At 40.7% G+C, this 21,828-nt stretch overlaps 1 protein-coding gene across 1 annotated transcript in view; it reads left to right on the forward strand.

The window, feature by feature from the left end:
- The window catches only part of ko (Stork-head domain-containing protein knockout), a 780,139-nt gene that overhangs the window by 721,102 nt on the left and 37,209 nt on the right, over positions 1 to 21,828 (forward strand). Inside the window, exons 5-6 of the mRNA XM_067144715.2 lie at positions 14,166 to 14,383; positions 18,544 to 18,808. Of these exons, the coding sequence (XP_067000816.2) occupies positions 14,166 to 14,383; positions 18,544 to 18,808 (483 nt within the window). The remainder of the gene's footprint in view (positions 1 to 14,165; positions 14,384 to 18,543; positions 18,809 to 21,828) is intronic.

A 21,828-nucleotide genomic window follows, 5' to 3' on the forward strand; every position in this document is an offset into this window, starting at 1 on the left:
ACTCGCCCGGTATTATTATTATTATTATTATTATTATTATTATTATTATTATTATTATTATTATTATTATTATTATTATTATTATTTCAAAATCGAAATTTTGTACGACAAAAGTGACTGCGTGCCGGTAAATCTCCGGTCACTAGACTGGTGTATTTGAGAACTTTCAGATACTACCTGTCTGAGCCGGAATTAAACCTACCAACTTGGGCTCAGAAGGCTAGCGCTCTACAGTTTCAGCCAATCATTCTGCCTTCGTAGTAGTAGTAGTAGTAGTAGTAGTTTAGGTACTGCTTTGTGTAAACAAGGCAATATGTCCCTAATTTTTTCAGGATAACTGGACCTATCTATCTATTTATCTATCTATCTATCTATCTATCTATCTATCTATCTATCTATCTATCTATCTATCTATCTATATCAGCTCCCTCTGTGTATCAGTGGTAGAGTGTCGGGCTCCGGATCCCATGATCGCAGGTACAAACCTAGCAGACATAGTCGGTTTTTTGAAGCGTGGAAAAAAGTCCATTCGACATTCAATGTCGTACGATGTCGTCATGTAAAAGTTCTCTGGTGAAACGTTTGGTGTTTACCCGACAAAATTCATTAAAATTTAGTCACAGACGCCGTCCGCCCCCGTAGCGTAACGGGTTCGATTCCAGGTACTGCCAGAAAATGAATAATGGCAGGAGGGCTGGTATGTTGTAGAAATGGTACATGCAGCTCACCTCCAATGGGGGTGTGCCTGAAAAGAGCTGCACCACCTCGGGATGAGGACACGAGTTTTTAACACTATCCTCCACCACAGTAACACGCAGTTACCTACATATGGCAGATGCCGCCCACCTTCATCGGAGGGTCTGCCTTACAAGGGCTGCACGAAATTAAAAAGAAGTCATAGACGTCGAAGAGAGATCCGGTTTTCTCTACCATCTAGTAAGCCTGGAGTTAAAAAAGGTTCATCGGAAAGGACGAGCAGAGAGCTAGATGGCGTCAAATTAAAGTACCTGCTCACGTTAGATGAGGCCATACGATTATTATTATTATTATTGTTATTATTATTAGAGTTTTATTATTTTCTATTAATTTCTTATAGTGGCTAGAGATATTGTGAACCTCCCTCCCATGAGCTGGCCCAGTGGTGTAGGGGTAGCGTGCCTGCCTCTTACCTGGAGGCCCCGGGTTCGATTCCCGGCCAGGTCAGGGATTTTTACCTGGATCTGAGGGCTGGTTCGAGGTCCACTCATCCTACGTGATTACAGTTGAGGAGCTATCTGACGGTGAGATGGCGGCTTCGGTCAAGAAAACCAAGAATAACGGCCGAGAGGATTTATCATGCTGACCACACGTCACCTCATAATCTGCAGGCCTTCGGGCTAAGCAGTGGTCGCTTTGTAGGCCAAGGACCTTCGGGGCTGTTGTGCCATGGTGGGGGGTCTCTCCCATGAACTATCTGTGTATGTAAAATCTGTTCGATAATCCACGGCGTTTGTTGGGCGTATCTTGCTTCGTGAGAGGTGATTCAGCGATGAACGAAGAAGATCGTTGTAGGTTTATTAGATTTCTAAATTAAAGTCTATATCTGTGAATTCTGACAGTTTATGTTCATAATAGGGTGTTGGTGATGATGATTATTTTAAAAGGAAGTAAATTGGACAACCATCCTCTATTATTACTAATGAGAAGAAGTTACAGGTTCGATCCTTCGAAGCATGAAGGTATCAGTTAAGGAAAGGAAAGGGCCTCGCAAACGTAATAGCGTCGGGTTCAGAAGAGGAATAGGTTTGACCAAGAGAACGGATAGGAAAAAATGAAAGTGAGGATTCTGGCGTAAGTACTGTAAATGGAAGCAAGGAGAATCATGGTTGTAATAATACTGTAATGTTATTTATTTTATGTCCCACTAACTAGATATTCGGAGACGCCGAGGTACCGAAATTTTGTCCCGTAGGAGTTTTTTAACGTGCCAGTAAATATACTGCCACGAGCCTCACATATTTGAGCACCTTCAAATTCCACCGGACTGAGCCAGGATAGGACCTGCCAAGTTGGTCTCAGGAGGAGGTCAGCGCTCTGCCATGCCCGCTAATAAAGCCGGCGAACCCTGGTTGCCGTCCCACGCTCCCAAGCTGAGAACCCCGAGTCCTCGTTCAAGTCACCCCTCACGACTGGCAGGCGATACCGTCGTCGATGTATTACATCGCCCACAACCACAACGGGGGTCCTTAATAGGGTTCTATTCACAGTAGCTTATTTATTGGCCATTTGTGACAGGTGACCCTAAGAGGATTGAATGTCAGGTCAGAAACACAAAAATGAAGCTGGTACAAACAGGTGGGAAAAACGGCGAAACGGTACTCGAAATGAGGAGATAAAGGAGATGACTGAAACTGGGTGTACAGTATTCACCGGTATTGGTGGTGGTCTCATTTCAGGGGAATGGAGGAGTTTTAAGTATTTAATGATTTATAGGTAAACAGTGTGGAATTGAACGAGATCGCAGAGCTAGCTGCAAATAGAGGATTGTCGAGGCACTTAGTTTATTCACAAGGCTTGCAGACTGAGCACTGAAAGCCTTAACCGTCTACATATAATGAAAACTTATACATGTAGCTGTGTTGTTGTTAGAGGAACATTGTACGACTGAAAAGATTTCATGTAGCTATCTTAATATATATTTTTTTTTCTTTGCACATTGCTTTACGTCGCACCGACACAGATAGGTCTTACGGCGACGATGGGAGAGGAAAGGGCTAGGAGTGGGAAGGAAGCGTCCGTGACCTTAATTGAGGTACAGCCCCAGCATTTGCTTGGTGTGAACATGGGAAACCATGGAAAACCATCTTCAGGCCTGCCGACAGTGGGGTTCGAATCCACTATCTCCCAAATACTGGCCGCACTTAAGCGTCTGCAACTATCGAGCTCGGTAAATATAGTTTTTAGCGGTCGATTATTCATTCTTAAAATAGTTCATAAATCTACTACGTGTCCTCGTTAGCTGAAGTGAAGACTAGTATCGTTTAAAGTGTAATGCTTGTTCTTAACAATTGGAGTTCATCGAATTAAAATGCCGGTTAATTCCGAGCTGTGATTACATGGAATTCACATTCATTACTCGGACGTTCACATGTGAATCAGTCGCTGGCACCCGACTGGCTAGAGCGGGCAAGTCATCGACCGTGTTGCCCTCTGCTGGCACCTTCCCAAGGCTCAGCCTTGCCCTTTTCTCTGTCCCCTCCTCCCACCCTCGCTCCTGCTATCTCATCTCATCTTGATTCAAGCAGACGACTGATTGTCTGACGTCTCTTCCGCATCAGTATCGTGTAACACCTTGACGTAATACCACTGTCTGATTTAACCAATCCGTGTTTTGTCCCACTGTAGAAGGAAGAACAACAAATAGAGTTTCTTTAAACTTTGTATACCCATTTTATGTGTCCTTGCTGGTGTTTGATGTGCAATGCACCTATCTGTGAAAAGCCTATATTACATGGTGTGAAAATAAAACTTCATTAAATTTTCTAAAGGTGTCTGAAAAATGGGCATAGGAATTCATGATAAAATAATTTTGTACGATAAATTTACCGTAGCTATTGCAGACAGGAAAATATTATTGATATAATTTTGATTTTGTCTCTTTCCTACATCTCTAACCTGTCCGGCTCTATTGGCAAATTGTTAGAATGCTGGCCTTTGGTCACAGAGGTCCCGAATTCGAATACCGGCGGGGTCGGGAATTTTAACCATAATTAGTTAATCGTCTTCATCATCATTTCACCCTCATCAGACACACAGGTTGCCTACTGGCATCAAATCAAAAACCTGCATCTGTCGAGCCGAAGTTGTCCTCGGACACTCCCGGCACTATAAGCCATGCGCTTTTTCATTTCATTTTTATCTCTAGTTTGTCTTAATTTTTAAAACTTAATTTTCTGCAGTTTATTGAATGCAGGATCTTACAGTCGATTAATTTTAGTAAGAGAAAATTCACCTTTGTGTTTGACATTTTTGACTATCATATCCTTTAAGCCCAGATCGTCTGTGCATTTCTATCTCTATTTGTGTTTGTTATGATCGCGCAATTTTGTGTAATCATTTAGGTGCACATACTTCAGTGTCTTAGACTTGAAGTAACATCGGATTAGCAGATGGATGTATAAATTTCGTAAACACAAGCACTTCCTAATATTTCTTGTATTCTCCAGTTCTTAATATGATAATCTTTCAAGTTATTCTGTAAGTTTTAATTGGCAGTAGCTACTCTGACTTATAGTGCTTTGTATATCGCACCTTTGTAAGTACCTCTTGTTAAAGTTTAGAATGAAATGGTGCATGAATTGGCTACTTAGTTTGGGTCGCGTAACCGTCAACTTGCACTCGGAAGATCCTACCGTCAGCAGCCCTCAGTATGCTTCGCCGTAGTTTCCCATTTTCGTAGCGGGCAGTTAAGTCGACGGCCACCACCTTACCAAACCCAGCTTTCTTCTGTCATTGTGCAGCTGAAAACCTTCGATGTGTTAATGCGAGGTTCCTCTCTAGCAAAAAGAAAAAGAACGAAATGCTACAGCGTTAGTAATGTCTCGTTAGGTTGGAAATATGTATTCAAGATTAGTATTCTGTTGTCAGTTTGATCATGTAATACACTTTTATGATGTGCTTTCACCTGCCTACGTAGAGGAGGAGGGATTATATTTCCCAAATAACTATATACATGATAAACATGAAACGAACCCCCGCCGTGCACCATCTCCATTTAAAACATAATTAACTGTCCCTTACTCGTGACAAATCTACTAGCAGACGACACAATAGCCGACATAAATCTCTGATATCTGCTCGATGTACTATCTAGAAGTTTTAAGGAGAGAAACAACACATATTTAAGTGTTGAAGGAGTATAATTTGAAATGTATTTTATGTTAATGAGACAACTAGTCGTAACTATAGTTGCACAACCCGGCTGCTCTTCAATATGGTGTACAACACTCACATTACGTTTAACAGCAGCTCATAACGTCAGTCGACTTGTTTCAGTTCTATTGTATTAAAATTAACTGATACTTCTAGAGGCTGTTATGGATTCTGTAAGTTCAGTATCGTGTTAAACCTGAAGGTTAACAGCACATAAGAGAGGTCCTTCTGAACACGGGACTGAAACTCATGACCTTCCCTTGTACCACAACACCAAGGAGTACTTCTTGTCCGTAAACCTTGATATGATGCCTTTCACTCACTCATCTCTTTCAGAAGTGGACTTGATAGACTACTACCGCCCTTCGTCACAGTGAATTATGCAAGCTCTACACATGTGAATCATACATTGTTCGCCTGGGAACCAAATAATTAATTGGAAACATCACGCAAGACACTACCAGAGTTATCCTACAATAAACAACTTCTTCCTAAGGTCCGGCTCCTTGGTCAATGGTCTGGTTCACCCGAGTTTGATTGCCAGCTGGTCGAGAGATTTTAACCGCGTCTAGTTAAATCCCCTAGCAGGGGGATTTAAGTGTGTGTTTTTACAACTTATTTTATGTCACTCCGACACAGGTCTTATGGTGACGAAGGGATGTCAAAGGCCTACGAGAGTAAAGGAAGCGACTGTAGCCTTAATTAAGGTACAGTCCTAGCATTTTCCTGGTGTGAAAATGGGTAACATTGGAAAACCATCTTCAGGGCTGCCGATAGAGGGGTTCGAACCCACTATCTCCTGAAGGCAAGCTCACAGCTGTGCGCCCCTAAACACACGGCCAACTCGCCCGGTGGGGACTTAAAGTGTTTGTGTTAGTCTTAATACACAGGTTCATTTACATACAACATATCAAAATACCAAACTAGCACAGAAGCACGCAATGTACAGCACAGTATTTCTATCCATTGAACTGGCGAGGGGAAAACTGGGCTTTAATCCACATAGTGCCGACCCCACTTGGTTATTAAAAGGCCAGTAAGAAGAATCCCGTGAAAAATGTCCTATATCAATGACCAGTTTCTTAGTACAGTTGCATCCATTTCATACGTTCGGCACTATGCGATGATAATGTTGGCAACAAATTGTCCTAGCCTCTATGCCGTACACTGAATTTTCTGTTGTATGGGGATATTTCAATGTCCATGGAGAGCACCGATGCCGCACATTATAAACGTAAACACAAATAAAATTATTTGTTGACATGATATTTTGAAGAAAATAAGATGAAATTATTTACGTTTCGCAGAGAACTGTGGTCTGCGCCATCAGAAGAAATCTACTGTCCACGAGAAAGGCTTCTTGAACAATGAGCTTTGAAAATTTAGACGTTATAATAGAAGTGGAAATGGTACGTTCATTCGTCACCAGATGGCTCCCCGGAAGCGGCACAGCGCTAGCGTTCGAAGCGGAAGCTGACTGAACCATCAGAATCAGTCTAAGAGGGTCACATAACGTGTGTACGTAACATATGGCATTGACAGCTGTATGACATTGACACAAGCCTGGAATGAAACATCTGGCGATGAGGAGCGAACGAATTTGGAAAAAACCGAGACAGTATCATGTCTATAAGTAGGGGCCGTGAAAGCATAAGTGGCAACATTATTTATTATTGTAGCACATTAAATGGTCCTCTCAGTTTGAAGACTTACTCTTATCCCGCCTAACGTAAGGTGCTACAGTTCTAATAATTTTCTGGAAGAGAATAACTTGTATTTTGACTATCGTGATAATTTCCCCTAAAAATCATCCGGGAGATAGTAGGTTCGAATCCCACTATCGGCAGCCCTGAAGATGGTTTTCCGTGATTTCCCATTTTCACACCAGGCAAATGCTGGGGCTGTACCTTAATTAAGGCCACGGCCGCTTCCTTCCAACTCCTAGGCCTTTCCGATCCCATCGTCGCCATAAGACCTATCTGCGTCGGTGCGACGTAAAGCCCCTTAGCAAAAAAGAATCATGTATTTCTTTTCTTATGTCTGATTTGAGCCTGTCTGAAGAGCATAGTTCTCAAATTCAAACATGACTGAAAGGAAGGAGCACATTCTCATAGAAATGTTAATTTGCACAGGTTTATCTACACTTAACCTATAGAAGGATAAATTGTTATCGTTCTATCGTATATCATTATTATATGAAAAGCAACTACATTCTGTCATACTTCTTCTTCTTTCTTCTTTTGCAACCGCTTTTTCCTACACTTGTGGGTGCGCCGCACATGTGGATTTGGCCCTGTTTTACGGCCGGATGTCCCTCCTGACTCCAATTCTATATGGTGGGATGTAATCACTATTGCGTGTTTCCTGGTAGTGTGGTATGTTGTCTGAAGATGGTGAGGACAGTGTTGGGACGGACACATACACCCAATCCCCGAGTCAGAAGAATTAATCAGAACCGATTAAAATCCTCGGCCTGGCCGGAAATCGGACCCGGGGCCCTCTGAACGGAAGGCCAGTACGCTGACCATTCAGCCAACGAGTCGGACAACTACATTCTATCATACATCATTAACATATTAAAATCCAGGAAAGAACAAACAAGGAGTTCTCTTTTGCTTATTACTGTATAAAGTACTGATCATTACGTGATAGAGCAGTGGTTGACATAGGCCTACTAGTGAAAGTTATATTTCTAGTGTGCAACCCACAATTCAATTTTTAATAATAATAATAATAATCATAAATAATAATAATAATAATAATAATAATAATAATAATAATAATAATAATAATAATAATAATAATAATAATGGAGCCGGACATTTGATTCAGTATTACGCTTTTACTAACTACTTTTTACGGTTTTGATGCCGAGGTTCCGGAATTTAGTCCCTCAGGAGTTCTTTTACGTGCCAGTAAATGTATCGACAAGAGGCTGACGTATTTGAGCACCTTCTAATACCACCGGACTGAGGCAGGATCGAACCTGCCAAGTTGGGATCAGAAGGCTAGCGCCTCAACCGTCTGAGCCACTCAGCCTGGTACAATGCAATTTAGAATGAGAGTAGATCGGAACAGTTGAGTAACTTAGATGGTGGAAATCTGGCCTTCCGAGCTGAAGTTGACGGTGGTATTTGAAGGTGCTCAAACACGACAACCTCGTGTTGGTAAATTTACGGGCAAGTAAAATAAATCCTGTGGAACAAAATTCCATACGTGGACGTTTCCAGAAACCGTCAAAGTAGTTAGAGGCACGTACAGACCACTAGCACTGTTATCAAGTTATTTTTAGTAATAGTAGAGAGGAAAGGAGCAGACATTACTTACGAGGTAGTTTACCAGCGACTCTTGTGGGCAAATATTTATTTTCCTCACCTTATCAGAAGTTTAGGGGAAGGGGTGGAGCTGTTTTCCAGTCGGAGTAACCTCAAGATAGCGAGTAAAAGCGTAATACTGAATCAAATGTCCGGCTCTATGGCTAAATGGTTAACGTGCTGGCCTTTGGTCACAGGGGTCTCGGGTTCGATTTCCGGCAGGGTTGGGAATTTTAACCATAATTGGTTAATTTCGCTGGCACGGGGATTGGGTGTATGTGTCGTCTTCATCATCATTTTATCCCCATCACGACGCACAGGTTGCCAACGGGAGTCAAATTAAAAGACCTGCATCTAGCGAGTCAAACTTGTCCTCGGACACTCCCAGCACTAAAAGCCATACGCCATATACCCCGAATCAAATAATTAAAATAGCTTAATACTGATATGCCCGTTGTTTTACATATAGAACATCAAATAGTCGGGGTTAAATCGAACTACCTTTTATCCAGAGTGAACTTGCATCCTTCTTAGTGGCTTCTTTTTTTCCTGCTATGAGGTTCAGTGTGAAATATGGTCGAGTTGTCACACGATGTCGGATGGTGCAGATGCAAACTGTACTGTAGAATAGGTAGCCTACCCAGGAGCTTGCAGGGGCTCCCTTTAGTACGAACAGGAAATTCAAATAAGGTGCTCTCAGTCAATACTCTCTTGCTCTGCACATAGTACCACTCTCCTCATTAGCCTTTCTAGCTTCCTCAAAATTACACTGTACCCTTTCAGAACGAACTGTAGCTCGACAAAGTCATTACTTTCCTCAGAAAAGTTAATTCACTCGCCTGCTCAGAATGAATCTATAGAACCCGATTGACTCGGTTGTACATTGATATCCGTAATTCAAGAAGTATTCCGACTTTTCTTGTTGACGTGATGGTTTGTTAAAAGCTGACCAGCTAGCGCAAGGGATGCATTTAGCTATTTGTTATCCTTCTTCCAGTCTAGCTGAGGTCTATAGCCGGTTTGTCACACCTCCGTATTTTTAGTTTCTGACACTTTAAGGAATCCTCTGGAGCAAAATTTCAATACCCAAGCGTCCCTTAAAATGCACACTAACTAAAAGGACGTTAATTAACATAATAATAATAATAATGATAAATACTCATAAGGTGAAGAAATTGTTTCCCAAATGAGTCGTCGAAAGTGCTGGTAAATCTGCTGATGCGAGGCTGGCGTATTTATTTTATTGTTATTTATTATATTTTTAATTATTATTAAACTCACATACATTCGACATACAATATGTTCAGGTGAGTTTGATGTAACTTGGACATTTTCGAGGATTATAAAGTGTAGACAATTTTCTCGAATAGAGCAACATATTTAAAAAAGAAAAGTCTGACATTTGAACCATTCTATTACGAAGACTATTCGCGCAAACCTACTTTTCTTCGAGCCAACATTTATTTTCCAACACAATCTTCTCACAGTTACGTGAAGGTGCTGGAATTCTAACCTTGGGCATTCGGGTTCGAATCCAAGTGGATCGATACTATGTCAGTGCATCTCCCTTTTTCGTGATCACTTTAATCGTTAATAAAAGAATATCGCATGACTTTCTTGGTAAAGTGAATGATTTTCAGAAACATTTAGACGCATGAGTGTTTAAAAAAATGTTCTTAGACTAATACAGTGCCGACGTGTTCCGCTTAATATCTGATAGCTTTTCGCTATATCAGAATATCCTTATAAGACTTTTTTGACTTTTTCCCTTAATTGGAACTCCTTTTCTGCATCAATAAAGATACATTGTTTCCCACTATTCCGCATTTGTAAAGGATCGCCTTAATCCCATTATTCGGAAGCTCACAGCAGGATAACTATAAATCCATTTATGATAGGACTGTAAGATAGTAAGTAGCGTAGTTGTACAATAGTTAGCCTGAATGATGGTGCATTTGTCAGGTTTTTAAAAAATTGAATCACCCTACAGATGCCCGTGGTCGTACTCCAACGCACATGTTCAACAATCGCTTCGCAAGCCTCATACCCCAGCCTCGAATTAATCTACCAGTAGGTTGTGTTCTAAAGTGTAGTTGATATTCTAGTACGTACAATTAATGAACTTATAGAGTATAAATATGCCTCGAAATTCGAACCAAGGTACAATACTCACCTTCAAGGAATGTACAAAATATCGGGTTAATAACACACTCAGGATTACCCCTTTCAGTGAAATAGGCCATCACGATTCTCACCTTAAATGAGGAAAGGATACCAAACTTGTCTTCACGTCCATCAGCCAAGACACTAACATGGAGTAAATACAACGTGTAAAATTAATTTAGCAACAGATAATTTATTTCTGCGCCGTGCTGTAAACTCACCTGGTTCATTAACTGTGATTTGTTTGGCTTTTTCTTTCCTGTTCCAAGAATATACGGAAGGCTACAAGTTCCCAGGCTTAGAACTTCGATCAACACATCCATTAACATTGTGCTAACTGCAGCTAACTTGCCCAGGCGCTGGATTTGTTAGAACACACCTGCTAATCGACCACGATGCAGCGAGAGTAATGTGCTCTCGAGACCTTCCAACGGCCACTCATCATAGTCTGAGGGCGCCAAAGTTTTCAAATTATTGAATGGGCTTAAAAAAACAATGAGTGCTTCAAAATGAAATTCGTAGCATTCCCACGTCTGCTTCACTCATAAGTTATAAAACTGCAAGTTTCTATCATCATCCAAGAGGCGAGCTTTTTGGTAGGATGATGCGGTGCAGGTATTGCGGTTCTTAAGGGTACGGACCAACGTATCAAAGCAAACGGCCGAAACTTGGAATATGTTAAACTTTACTTTTCGTTGCAGATTTAAACTTTAATATTGTAGTTGTGAGAATTGATTTGACATCTAATAATGTATCTGATAAATGGGTAAAATGTATCTACGTAACATTAACAAAACTTGATCGTAAGAACAATTTTATGGTCGGGATATGGGTGCAATAGATAGGTTTTTTTTGCTAGTTGTTTTACGTCGCACCGACACAGATAGGTCTTACGGCGACGATGGGACAGGAAAGGGCTAGGAGTGGGAAGGAAGCGGCCGTGGCCTTAATTAAGGTACAGCCCCAGCATTTGCCTGGTGTGAAAATGGGAAACCACGGAAAACCATTTTCAGGGCTGCCGACAGTGGGGTTCGAACCTACTATCTCCCGAATACTGGATACTGGCCGCACTTAAGCGACTGCAGCTATCGAGCTTGGTAGGTAGGTTTTATGGCGACGGTGGGATAGGAAAGAGCTAGGAGTGGAAAGAAAGCGACCATGGCCATAATTAAGGTACAGCCCCAGCATTTGGATGGTGTGTAAATGGGGAACCACCTAAAACCAGGGCTGCCGACAGTGGGGTTCGAACCCACTCTCTCCCGAGTGCAATCTGATAGCTACATGACCCAAACCCGCAGTCAGTTTTGGGTACTGTAGATATTATGAGACACTGTGGTTGCGGAATTTTGCTCTGAAAAGGGGTTCTCGTATTTGTCATAATATATATAGTCATGGGTCTAGAGCGTTTAAGTACCGTACCCTTCCCAGACAAGCGACTGTCCCGAGGTTTAATCCCACAACATTGAGCATAGAAGACGAGGGCCTCGACTTTCACTAAGCAACTGGTTGAATTTAAAATTCCGAAATAAAGCATTTTAAAGAAAATAATGTAACCGAAAGCTTAACATTTTATTTCGACTTTCCATTTTCTCCTCAGAATGAAAAAAAAAAAAAATACAAATGTGAAAAGAAGAATGGAAGTCGGGTGTATACGATTGATTTCTATTTGCTCGAAAAGACAGACTTCCTAGAGAATCATTCTGTTTGTCACATACAAACTCAACATTCACGTGAAGTTGAAGAGCGGAGAAGAGCTTCGGAAGACCGCTACTCGTGTTGTCGGTAGTAGGATTTAAATTACGGAACGGTGTTCACTCAGGCTCCTTATATAAGCTGAGGAGTTGTCTGAAATGAGAAGCAGTGGACGGTAATGAATGTCCAGAATCGCAGCTGAGGATGTCGTTACACTGTCCACCTGACATTGGCTGATCCCGGCCATTAAGTGCCACAGGTTTGTTTCATTTCTTTAGCCTGAATCCCCGCGAAACTCTGCATATATTAAGCGTCTAAGCAGCTTTGTTGCTAGCCCTGTTTTAAGAATGGTTTCGTGAGGGAAACGGGAAACTAAACTGTATAAATAATACGAGTTCTAATCTCGGCATTGTAGTGGTCATCCTGTGTGTGGTTTTCCACACTCGCTCCAAAACTGTGTTGAAATTTCACAACTTGAGGCCCACACATGAGAGAGTGGATTCAATTCTGTGATGTTAAACTGGCTGCCTATAGAATCACCTGCAGGGCAAGGACTAAATGACTGTGGATCTTCTTGATGGTGAATTAGTGTTCATTTTCATCCCAAGCAAAGAACTGACATTTCCTTTTCTGAAACTTGAAATCATTTGTGTGATGTAGTTTGTCTTAAGGCTTTCCTTATTTAAGACAAAGGTTCTAACAATGAAAATCCTATTCTTCAGGTGTATGTTTTAGATGCAGGATCAAAGAACTAATTGGATTATCTCGACTGCTCATGAATTCGACTTCAAGTCCTGAAAGTGCTCACATTTCCATCTCTATAAATTTGAGGTAACGACTTCTTTCAGAGAAGCTATTCTCGAAGTCTTCTCAAGTTTAATCACAGTTACTTGGGGAGCTCTTCTTACTTTGTTACTTTTCTGTGATTTTCCGTTGTCATGTCGAAAAATAAGTAACGAGTTTCTACCTATGGTGTGCGGATCATGTACTATCTCCCACATCTTGCGAGTTGTAAATGTCAGTACCCAATTTGTTCTTGTGTTCTACTTCATTTCGATTCTAAAGTCATTCTCACTTTCGAATTCTTAAATCTTGAAGTAGATCTAAGTGTAATGGAATAGTAAATAGGCCAGCTGCTCGCTCCCAGATACCTGTTCTTGTTGTGTCACACGTTCGATCGTTCAAACCAAAAATGGGTAATCTCCTACTGGTAAACAATTCTTTGTCCTACATTTATGCTCTCCGTAACCGAATACGTTCCTAAGATGAACGCTGCATACTGTACCATTGAAATCACATTTTACCTCCATCTCATTGCTTGACATAATATCTGAATAATGTTTAACTTGTTTCTTTTCCTTCAGTTCATATATATTCATGTATTACTGCAGTATTGTATGTTTCTATCAGATTTCTTCACATCTTGGGCTCGCTATCATTGCACGAACAAAGTTCATACCAAACTAATGGTCTATTGAAGCAAATGCTATTGAAGTTCATTGCTGAAGAAGTTAAATGCTATTTACGAATTTTATTAAACTGTAATGACAGTATGATACTCTCATATTTAATGTTAATAATTTCAGTAATATTATTCAGTTTTCTGTTTTATTCCATGAAATATTTCCGTAACTGCTTTATTAGTATCTCTGCTGTACTGCATAATAGCTGTCCATCCCCTTGGAGACACAATTTAAATCGGATAATTGAGATTATACTGTTAGTACATTTGCTTGTTTCACGGAAGCAATGTCGATCTTTCGAGTGGTTTCGATTTTTTAATAACTGCATGGTCAGAGGACCGTTTTCTTCAGATAACTGCCGCGTTATGGTGTGATTTGATGTTATGGTATGTCACATTATATTCTCCGGCTGCAATGAATGTTTGAGGGGTAACGTATTGTAGAGTAACTTGTTTCTTGTCGTTCTGTTTACAGTCGTTCTATCTTCCCTTGATGCAATGTTTTTAGTGATCTGAAACGAATGTTCATTCACGTTAATGTATTTAGAAGAATATCATAGCAAATTAAACCAGTCACTAGGTGTGCGGTATCTGATCATGGATTTTCTCCTTTTTTGTTGCAGGAGATATTGAAGACTGTTTGATTCAGCCCTTACCTCAGGGTCAGTTCACTCCACTTCCTGAGGCCCTGTGCTGGGTTATCTTGGACCTCACCTCATCTGGACAAGCCGCTGTCCTGGAGAGGATCCGATCTGCCTTACAAGTAGCCTTTCCCGATATTGAAAAACCCTCGCCAGAGATCGTATACGATGCTTTGGCTAAGCTGATGGCCGACAGGAAGGTTAGCCATTTTTCTCTAACATGTATTCATTTCTTTGGTACCTTCTTTGACCTACATGTTAGGCCCTTTAAACAAGCATCATAATCATCATGAAATATTTTATAGGACCTTTGTTAGTCGGCAATTTGTAAATATCTTATTGTAATATGTTTAATTTTGGCCTAATCAGCAAGTGGATTCTGATAGCTTTAAGACAGGAATATGTCCATAATTTGCATGGAGTTTCAGTGTAGAATGTTTCATTTTAAATGGGAAGAGAAACATTATTCAACCTTCTTTACTTTTAATGTTACAATGGGGATGATTTTCCCATGTTTTTAATATCAGAGGATTAGAACAATATATGTAATACCGAGCCCCTGTTTAATGCTGTGCCGCAGCTCATTCATGAAGGGCAGTGTTTTCGCTTCTCACAGCGAGTTGAGACGTGGCTCATAAGTCATAGCTCATTTGAAATATACTTGTACTGTAGCTTCTTATCGTTTCTGTTTACAAAATGAAACTGTATAGCAGGTGCTGGTACGGGTGTGGTGTGCAGGGCATAGCTTATACACACCCAGTGTAGGTGTGCTTGCTACTCCCTCGAAGCAGCATGACAGGTGATGTATGATGTTCCTTTCTTGTTAGCATAATAATGCTACCTTTTAAACGTCCCTTCAATCACTACCTGGTTTCTGAAAGGCCAGAGTGTTATAGTTTTGCCCTGAAAAAAGATTCTTTTAATCTACTAGTAACCCTGCGGGCCGGAGTTTCTTGCGTTTAATCTCACTTGTATGTGAACGGTCTAGTACGGGATTCGAACCCGCAAAGTTTAGGAACAACTAAGCTACGAATAGGTCTAATTTGTTAGTTTGGACTTAATAAATAATAATAACAACAATAGTATGGCCTCAGCTACCGTGTGTAGACATTTCAATTTGACGCCATCTGCCTGTCTGCTCGTCAATTTTGACGTTCCGTTTTACTCTAGGCCTACTAGATGGCAGACCGACTAAACTGAAATTCTCTTGGGCGTCTAAGGCTGAGATTTAGTGAATTTTGTCGAGTAAACACCAAATGTGTCACCAGAGAACTTTTACATGCCGACATCGTACGACATGGAGTGTCCAGTGGACTTTTATCCGCCCTTCAAAAATCTGACTGCCTCTGCCGGGTTTGAACCCGCTATCTTGGGATCCGGAGGCCGACACTCTACCACTGATCCACAGAGGCAGCTTAGTTTGGACTTTAAAAGTTTTACAGAATCGAGGTATTAAGTTATACTGTAGTTTCTTCCTGTTCCATGAATTATTGCTAAAACAACGGGGGATGTTATACAAATACGCAATGCATCCATGTTGACTTCCGACACGTTAAATAACTCCTGAGGGACTAAATTTTGATACCCTGACATCTACTAAGCCCTTTAGAAGTTTTGCTAGTTGCTTTGCGTCGCACCGACAGATAGGTTTTATGGCGACGATGGAATAGGAAAGGGCTAGCAGTGGGAAGGAAGCGACCGTGGCCTTAATTAAGGTACAGCACCAGCATTTGCCTGGTGTGAAAATGGGAAACCACGGAAAAACCACCTTAGAAGTACAAACAGACGTTGAGCAAATAATGTTATTTATTATAATCTTTCTTTCTTAATCTGTTTACCCTCCAGGGTTGGCTTTTCCCTCGGACTCTGCGAGGGATTCCACCTCTACCACCTCAAGGGCAGTGTCCTTGAGCTTCAGAATCTGGGTCGGGGGATACAACTGGGGAGGATGACCAGTGACTCGCCCAGGCGGCCTCACCTGCTGTGCTGGACAGGGGCCTTGCGGAGGGATGGGACCACTGGAAGGCATAGACAAGGAAGAGGGAAGGAACGGCCGTGGCCTTAAGTTAGGTACCATCCCAGCATTTGCCTGGGGGAGAAGTGGGAGAAACCACGGAAAACCACTTCCAGGATGGCTGAGGTGGGAATCGAACCCCCCTCTACTCAATTGACCTCCCGTGGCTGAGTGGACCCCGTTCCAGCCCTCGTACCACTTTTCAAATTTCGTGGCAGAGCCGGGAATCGAACCCGGACCTCCAGGGGTGGCAGCTAATCACACTAACCACCACACCACAGAGGCGGACAGTTTATTATAATATGATATGAAAGTAGCAAGAATGATTGCTGGTACTAACAGATAGATACAATAGAAGGAGGCGATGTGCACTGAAGAGATTAAGTCAAGTTAGGAATGAACTCGATGAATGAAGCTGTTCATTTGAAGCAGCTTCTATTGTTGGGTCATGTGATGCGGGTGGAGGAAGGTATATTACCGAGGAGAATATTGGATTCAACTATGGAGGGTAAGAGAAGTAGAAAGAGATCAATAAGACGATTGTTGAAATCGGTTTTTAATGATTTAAAGGTGAAAATGAAAGTACAAGAGGCCACACTAGAAAATTATAGTGCTTGCAATGATTCAGTCATTGAGACTCGCAGACAGAACGCTAAAAATCATAGCAGTTTAAAATGAAAGTCTTATTTTATAATATGCTACTCTCTACTACCAGGAAATGAAAACTAAATCGTGCGTGATTAATTCACACGAGTTGTTCCTATTAACGCGTCATCAGCTTTAAGGGGCAGGTTCGAAAATCTGATCAGATTACTGTACTTAAAATTTGGGGCTATTCATGGTAGGAATCAAACACATATCTTTTAGACTTGTTGGTCTACACATAACTAGGCGCATGGTAATCTTCGGGTTGATCAGTAAAGTGTCGCGGGAATTATATTATTTTGGCGTTTATCTGAAATATCTGTGTAAAGAAATTAGTGGAAAAGAGGAAAAATCTTCGTCTTATGGTTAACGTTGTAGTTCCAAGTGCGAATACACGAGGGGAACAATCCAGTACACAACGATGAGGGCGATTTTTTAATTTTTATTTACGCCTCTTGTACCTTCGTTTTCTTATTAGGTCATCTTAAACGAAAACGTATTTTGCTGTACGATTGGGCATATAAACCACTCACAGTATAGAAATATGTAAAATTCTGAATTTTCTGTATCTTATTATAAGGATGCCTGGTTGAGGCGGTAAAGGCGTGCTTGGCTCACCCGGAAGGACGTGGGTTCGATTCCTCCTCAGGAAGTTGAAAAGTTTAAGAAACGAGATTTCCACTTCCGGTGGTACACATGGCCCTGAGGTTCACTCAACGTACACCAAAAATGAGTAGAAGTTTAATTCATGAGGGAAAAGGCGGCTAGGCGTAGAGCTAATCATTCTACCGCAGTAAGTGCCGAGGTTACGAATAGTGGAAGTGTTTACATTCCACCCTTCCAAGAGTCTCCATGACCAGTACGGAGATGGCTTGGCTTTTTTGCTTTGGTTTATTGACTTTATATAAATAATCTTCATGAATTTAAATGTAGTTTTTCTGCCTCAAATAAGGGGGTTGATCCATTTAATAATACAATATATATTTTCGGGTAACTATGGATCATTCTAGCATGAAATATGAGCCTGTGAGACAAACAATTCATTTTTAAGTGGCTTGAAAGTGCTTTAAGATTATTTTCGTTCCTCTTAACAGACTAAGAGGTACATAATTCGTAGTAAACATACAGACAATCTAATTAAATTTGGTAGATACAGCGACATTGGAACGTGAAGGCTTTAGGTTTCCCTCAGATGGCCTTTAACTATAGGTGACGATCTTCCTGTAACTCAGACAGCACTTTGGGATAGAGCAAATACACTCACAAAGGGTCCAAAAATAATAAGTGTGTAATCAGTCTTTATAGGAGGGGCATAATTTCACGTATGCTCAGTTTTTACCTTTAACTTCCTACGTTTGAATGGTATTCGCGAGGCAGACACAAATTAGGACCAGTCTGCCCTTCCTGCCTCCACTCGAAGTCGCCAGAATTCGAACCCGGTACACTGAGTTTGAAAGTCGAGTGGCTAGGCAACCACCCTCCCTCAGCATAAACCATGTGTGTCGACGACTGTATTTTACGTTATAATAAGTAAAAGAGGTGAATGACAAGACATTTGACAATGTTCCTTAATACCTCTCGTTATGCTTGTATATATAATTAGAATAGTCTTTGTTATAACCCTCCCCCACACCTCCTTTTTTACACAAAATTAAACAACACATATTGGCCCGATTCTGTAGTATTTTTGTATCAATCTAGGTGTACCAGACGTCGCAGGGCTACTTCGTAGTGACCCCCGAACGACGCAGGCGAGACTCCAGTCAACAGAGACGCCACAGTAGGAGTCATGGTGGACATTCATACACTGTCGCCGCGGCGCCAGAAGAAACTCGCGAGTCCCGTCAAGTGCTCATGTCAACGGAGGAGGCGCTGGCCTATGTCCATGGCGAGATGGCCACCATCCGAGACGGCGATGTGACTCACCAGGCGGTGCAGACTAACCTGGCTGACGTCATCTGCGGAGGTATGTACCCAGTTTCATACCTGTATTTCATTAGATCAAGAGTTGGCAGAGCAGGTCGTTGACGTAAGTGTAACATTTATGATGCTTCTCGCCATACACAAGCTGGCGAGCGAAATGGAAGTATACACTCGGCGCAGAGTGGGGATTGTTAATATCAGAGTAACATCATTGTAACATTTTAATATTTTTTTGCTGTATTTTCGTATCTAAATGCTGAACATTTAAGGGGAGTCATGACTGAAACATGGAACCTCTACAATTTACCACTTATCACAACCAAACTTAAAACAAAAAACCACACAAAATATAAACTTCATGAGTTAATTTGTTGCAAAAGTTACTAAGAAGTAATGTTTATTTTCATACGTTGCGTGGAAAATGCCGCACAGTTTTCATTATTTTTCGGTTATAATTTGATAAATTTGTCAAATATACTCATATAATTTAATAACTCTAGGTTTTGCAGTCGGGTATAAACTATTGGGGGCATACTGTAAGTTTTTCAGTTTTTCATTATTCATAGAATAAGCAAAGATCTAGTTTGGTTATATTTTAGGAATTAAAATATAAAGGTAATATTCAACTGATAATAAAGTGCAGAACTACTTCTGATTCCTGTAAATATTGAAAGTTTATCAGAAAATGCCTTGAAAGTTTTAAGAAAACTGCTCTGGACTGCAAGCTACTCACTCATATCTCTGCCTCCCCTTATGCACAGCCTAGGCCTACTACCAGGTAAATATATTCGAGCGGGATTATTGAAATGGTAGTCCGAAAGAACTTTGAAAGCAATATTGTCCGAAAATCTGAGAGAAAGGGGCGTATGCTAGCTCCATAACTTATAAGCTGTGCCACTGCAATTTAAATCCGGCATTTAAGCTTTAAAAATGGTGTGAGGACAAAACTGATAACGAGAGTTAAAAGAGGAATTATTGAGAGATTTTAAGTTTAAAATTGAAAATTCGATGTTTTGCTCAAAAATCTCAACATTACAGTCATGGCTTCCCTTAAATTCCACACTGTCTCTCTGTATTGGATGTGCGAACTACTAAAAGCACTTTTAGTATTACTCGCGCGTTCTGCAGAATGCATTGTTGCCACTTTTCCTCGTGTGACCATGCGGTTGTTTACCAGAAATCTAAATAGACACGACACCAATCGTTACGAACACCGCTATACGTCCTCAACTATTATCCTTGAATATTGAAATGCTCACTAAATGTGAAGTAGACATACAAAAGTCAGCATGGAGAATGCGGTAAATGAAGGAAACTTACATTAATAGGAGGACTATTGGTCGCTAGCAAAGATAGTGCGACTATAGTATAATAATATTTACCCGGTCGGAACGAGAAGGAAATTGTTCTTCCTCAAAACCTAAGTTTCATCTGTTTCCAAAGAGCGTTGCAGCATGCAGTGACGCCGACTTTGGGGGGGGGGGGGGCAAGCCGTTTTCTTCCCCCCCCATTTATCTTAGGTGGGCAGTCTCCTTTGCCCCCCTCTCCCGCAAAAATATATATTCTTTTCCTAGATGTAAAGTGCCTTTACACTGAAACGTGGAGTTCGGCATATATACACAAGGTGGCTGCTAATGCCTTAGATCTGCAGAAGGTGGCAGATGATTGTATATCAAGAAATGAGGTTAGAAAACAGACATTTCTTCAGACAACTATATTTCGTAATGGAGACTCTCAAGCCGGCACATCTAGTGGTAGAGCTTTTCACATTTCATATCATGAAGTGAACAATACACAGTAGTAGGACATTTATTCATAAAATGTAATTGAGAAGCATGTTCTACCTTTTCTGTTTACTTGTGGTTTTGATAACTCCGTACATAAGACATTCCATTAAAATATGTATTTATTAATCAAGTTCTATTTGTCTGTTTGTTTGTGAATATTACTGAAAACTCCGTACATAAGATTCGTTCAAAAATGTACTTGATAAAACAAGTTCTATTATGTTAATACACAGTTTGTTGGTTCGTGTTCCAGGAAAGGAAACAAATATTACACGTTTATTCACATCTAGCATTTTTTCCATCATGACACGCGACTTATTATTATTATTATTATTATTATTATTATTATTATTATTATTATTATTATTATTATTATTATTATTATTATTATTATTATGTATTTATTTCATATTATCCAAACTCTATTTTTTCATTATTTTGAAATATAATAATACTTCGAAATTTTGGGTAGTCGGGCCCCAGTGATCTAGAGTTTGTTTCGGGCTGGAATTTACCTGTGATCGAGTTCGGCTGGGCCTAAGAATATTGGCCAGTACTAACAAGCGAACCGTCTGAAATGTGAAACAAATCGTTGGAAAAGGTCATGAATGAAGCAGACTGATTCCTGATTTTGAATGTTTCCCATGCGAGCTCTAGTTTGACCAACTGCGCTTCACGTTAACGTGAATATTATTTGTTTGTTCTGAACGATTTATTTTCCGCATTAGTTTTATTTTTTTAATTTTATGAACACGTTCAGACTCATTGGATGAATAGTCAGCGTTGAGGCCTTAGGTTTAGAGGATGCCGCGTTCGATTCCCGACCGGGTCGGGGATTTTAATCGTGTTTGATTAATTCTTCTGGCTCGGGGACTGGGTGTTTGTGTTCCAACAATTTTCTCTTCATATTCAGACAGCACACCCACACTACCAATCACCACAGAAACACAAAATACAGATTACTTCCATGTAAGGTTGGCGTCAGGAAGGACATCCGACCGTAAAAAGGGCTAGATCCAAATGTGTAACACACTTCGCACCCGCGACCCCACAGGTGTGGGAAGAGCGATAGAAGAAGAAGAAGACTGATTTTATGAACACTGAAGTTGATTTTGTCATAATTAAAATGCTTGAAATTTACTTTCACTGATGTATGTTGGTACCGAGGTATCCTGACATTCAAGTGAGTAGACAGTAGAATGGCAGGCGGAACTAACGATTACTTAATGTAATGTGTAACTGCATGACATTTCCCTTTCCGCATGCAGTGCTCCAT

The sequence above is a fragment of the Anabrus simplex genome, chromosome 1, assembly GCF_040414725.1.
Source record: "Anabrus simplex isolate iqAnaSimp1 chromosome 1, ASM4041472v1, whole genome shotgun sequence".
NCBI classification, from domain to species: domain Eukaryota; kingdom Metazoa; phylum Arthropoda; class Insecta; order Orthoptera; family Tettigoniidae; genus Anabrus; species Anabrus simplex.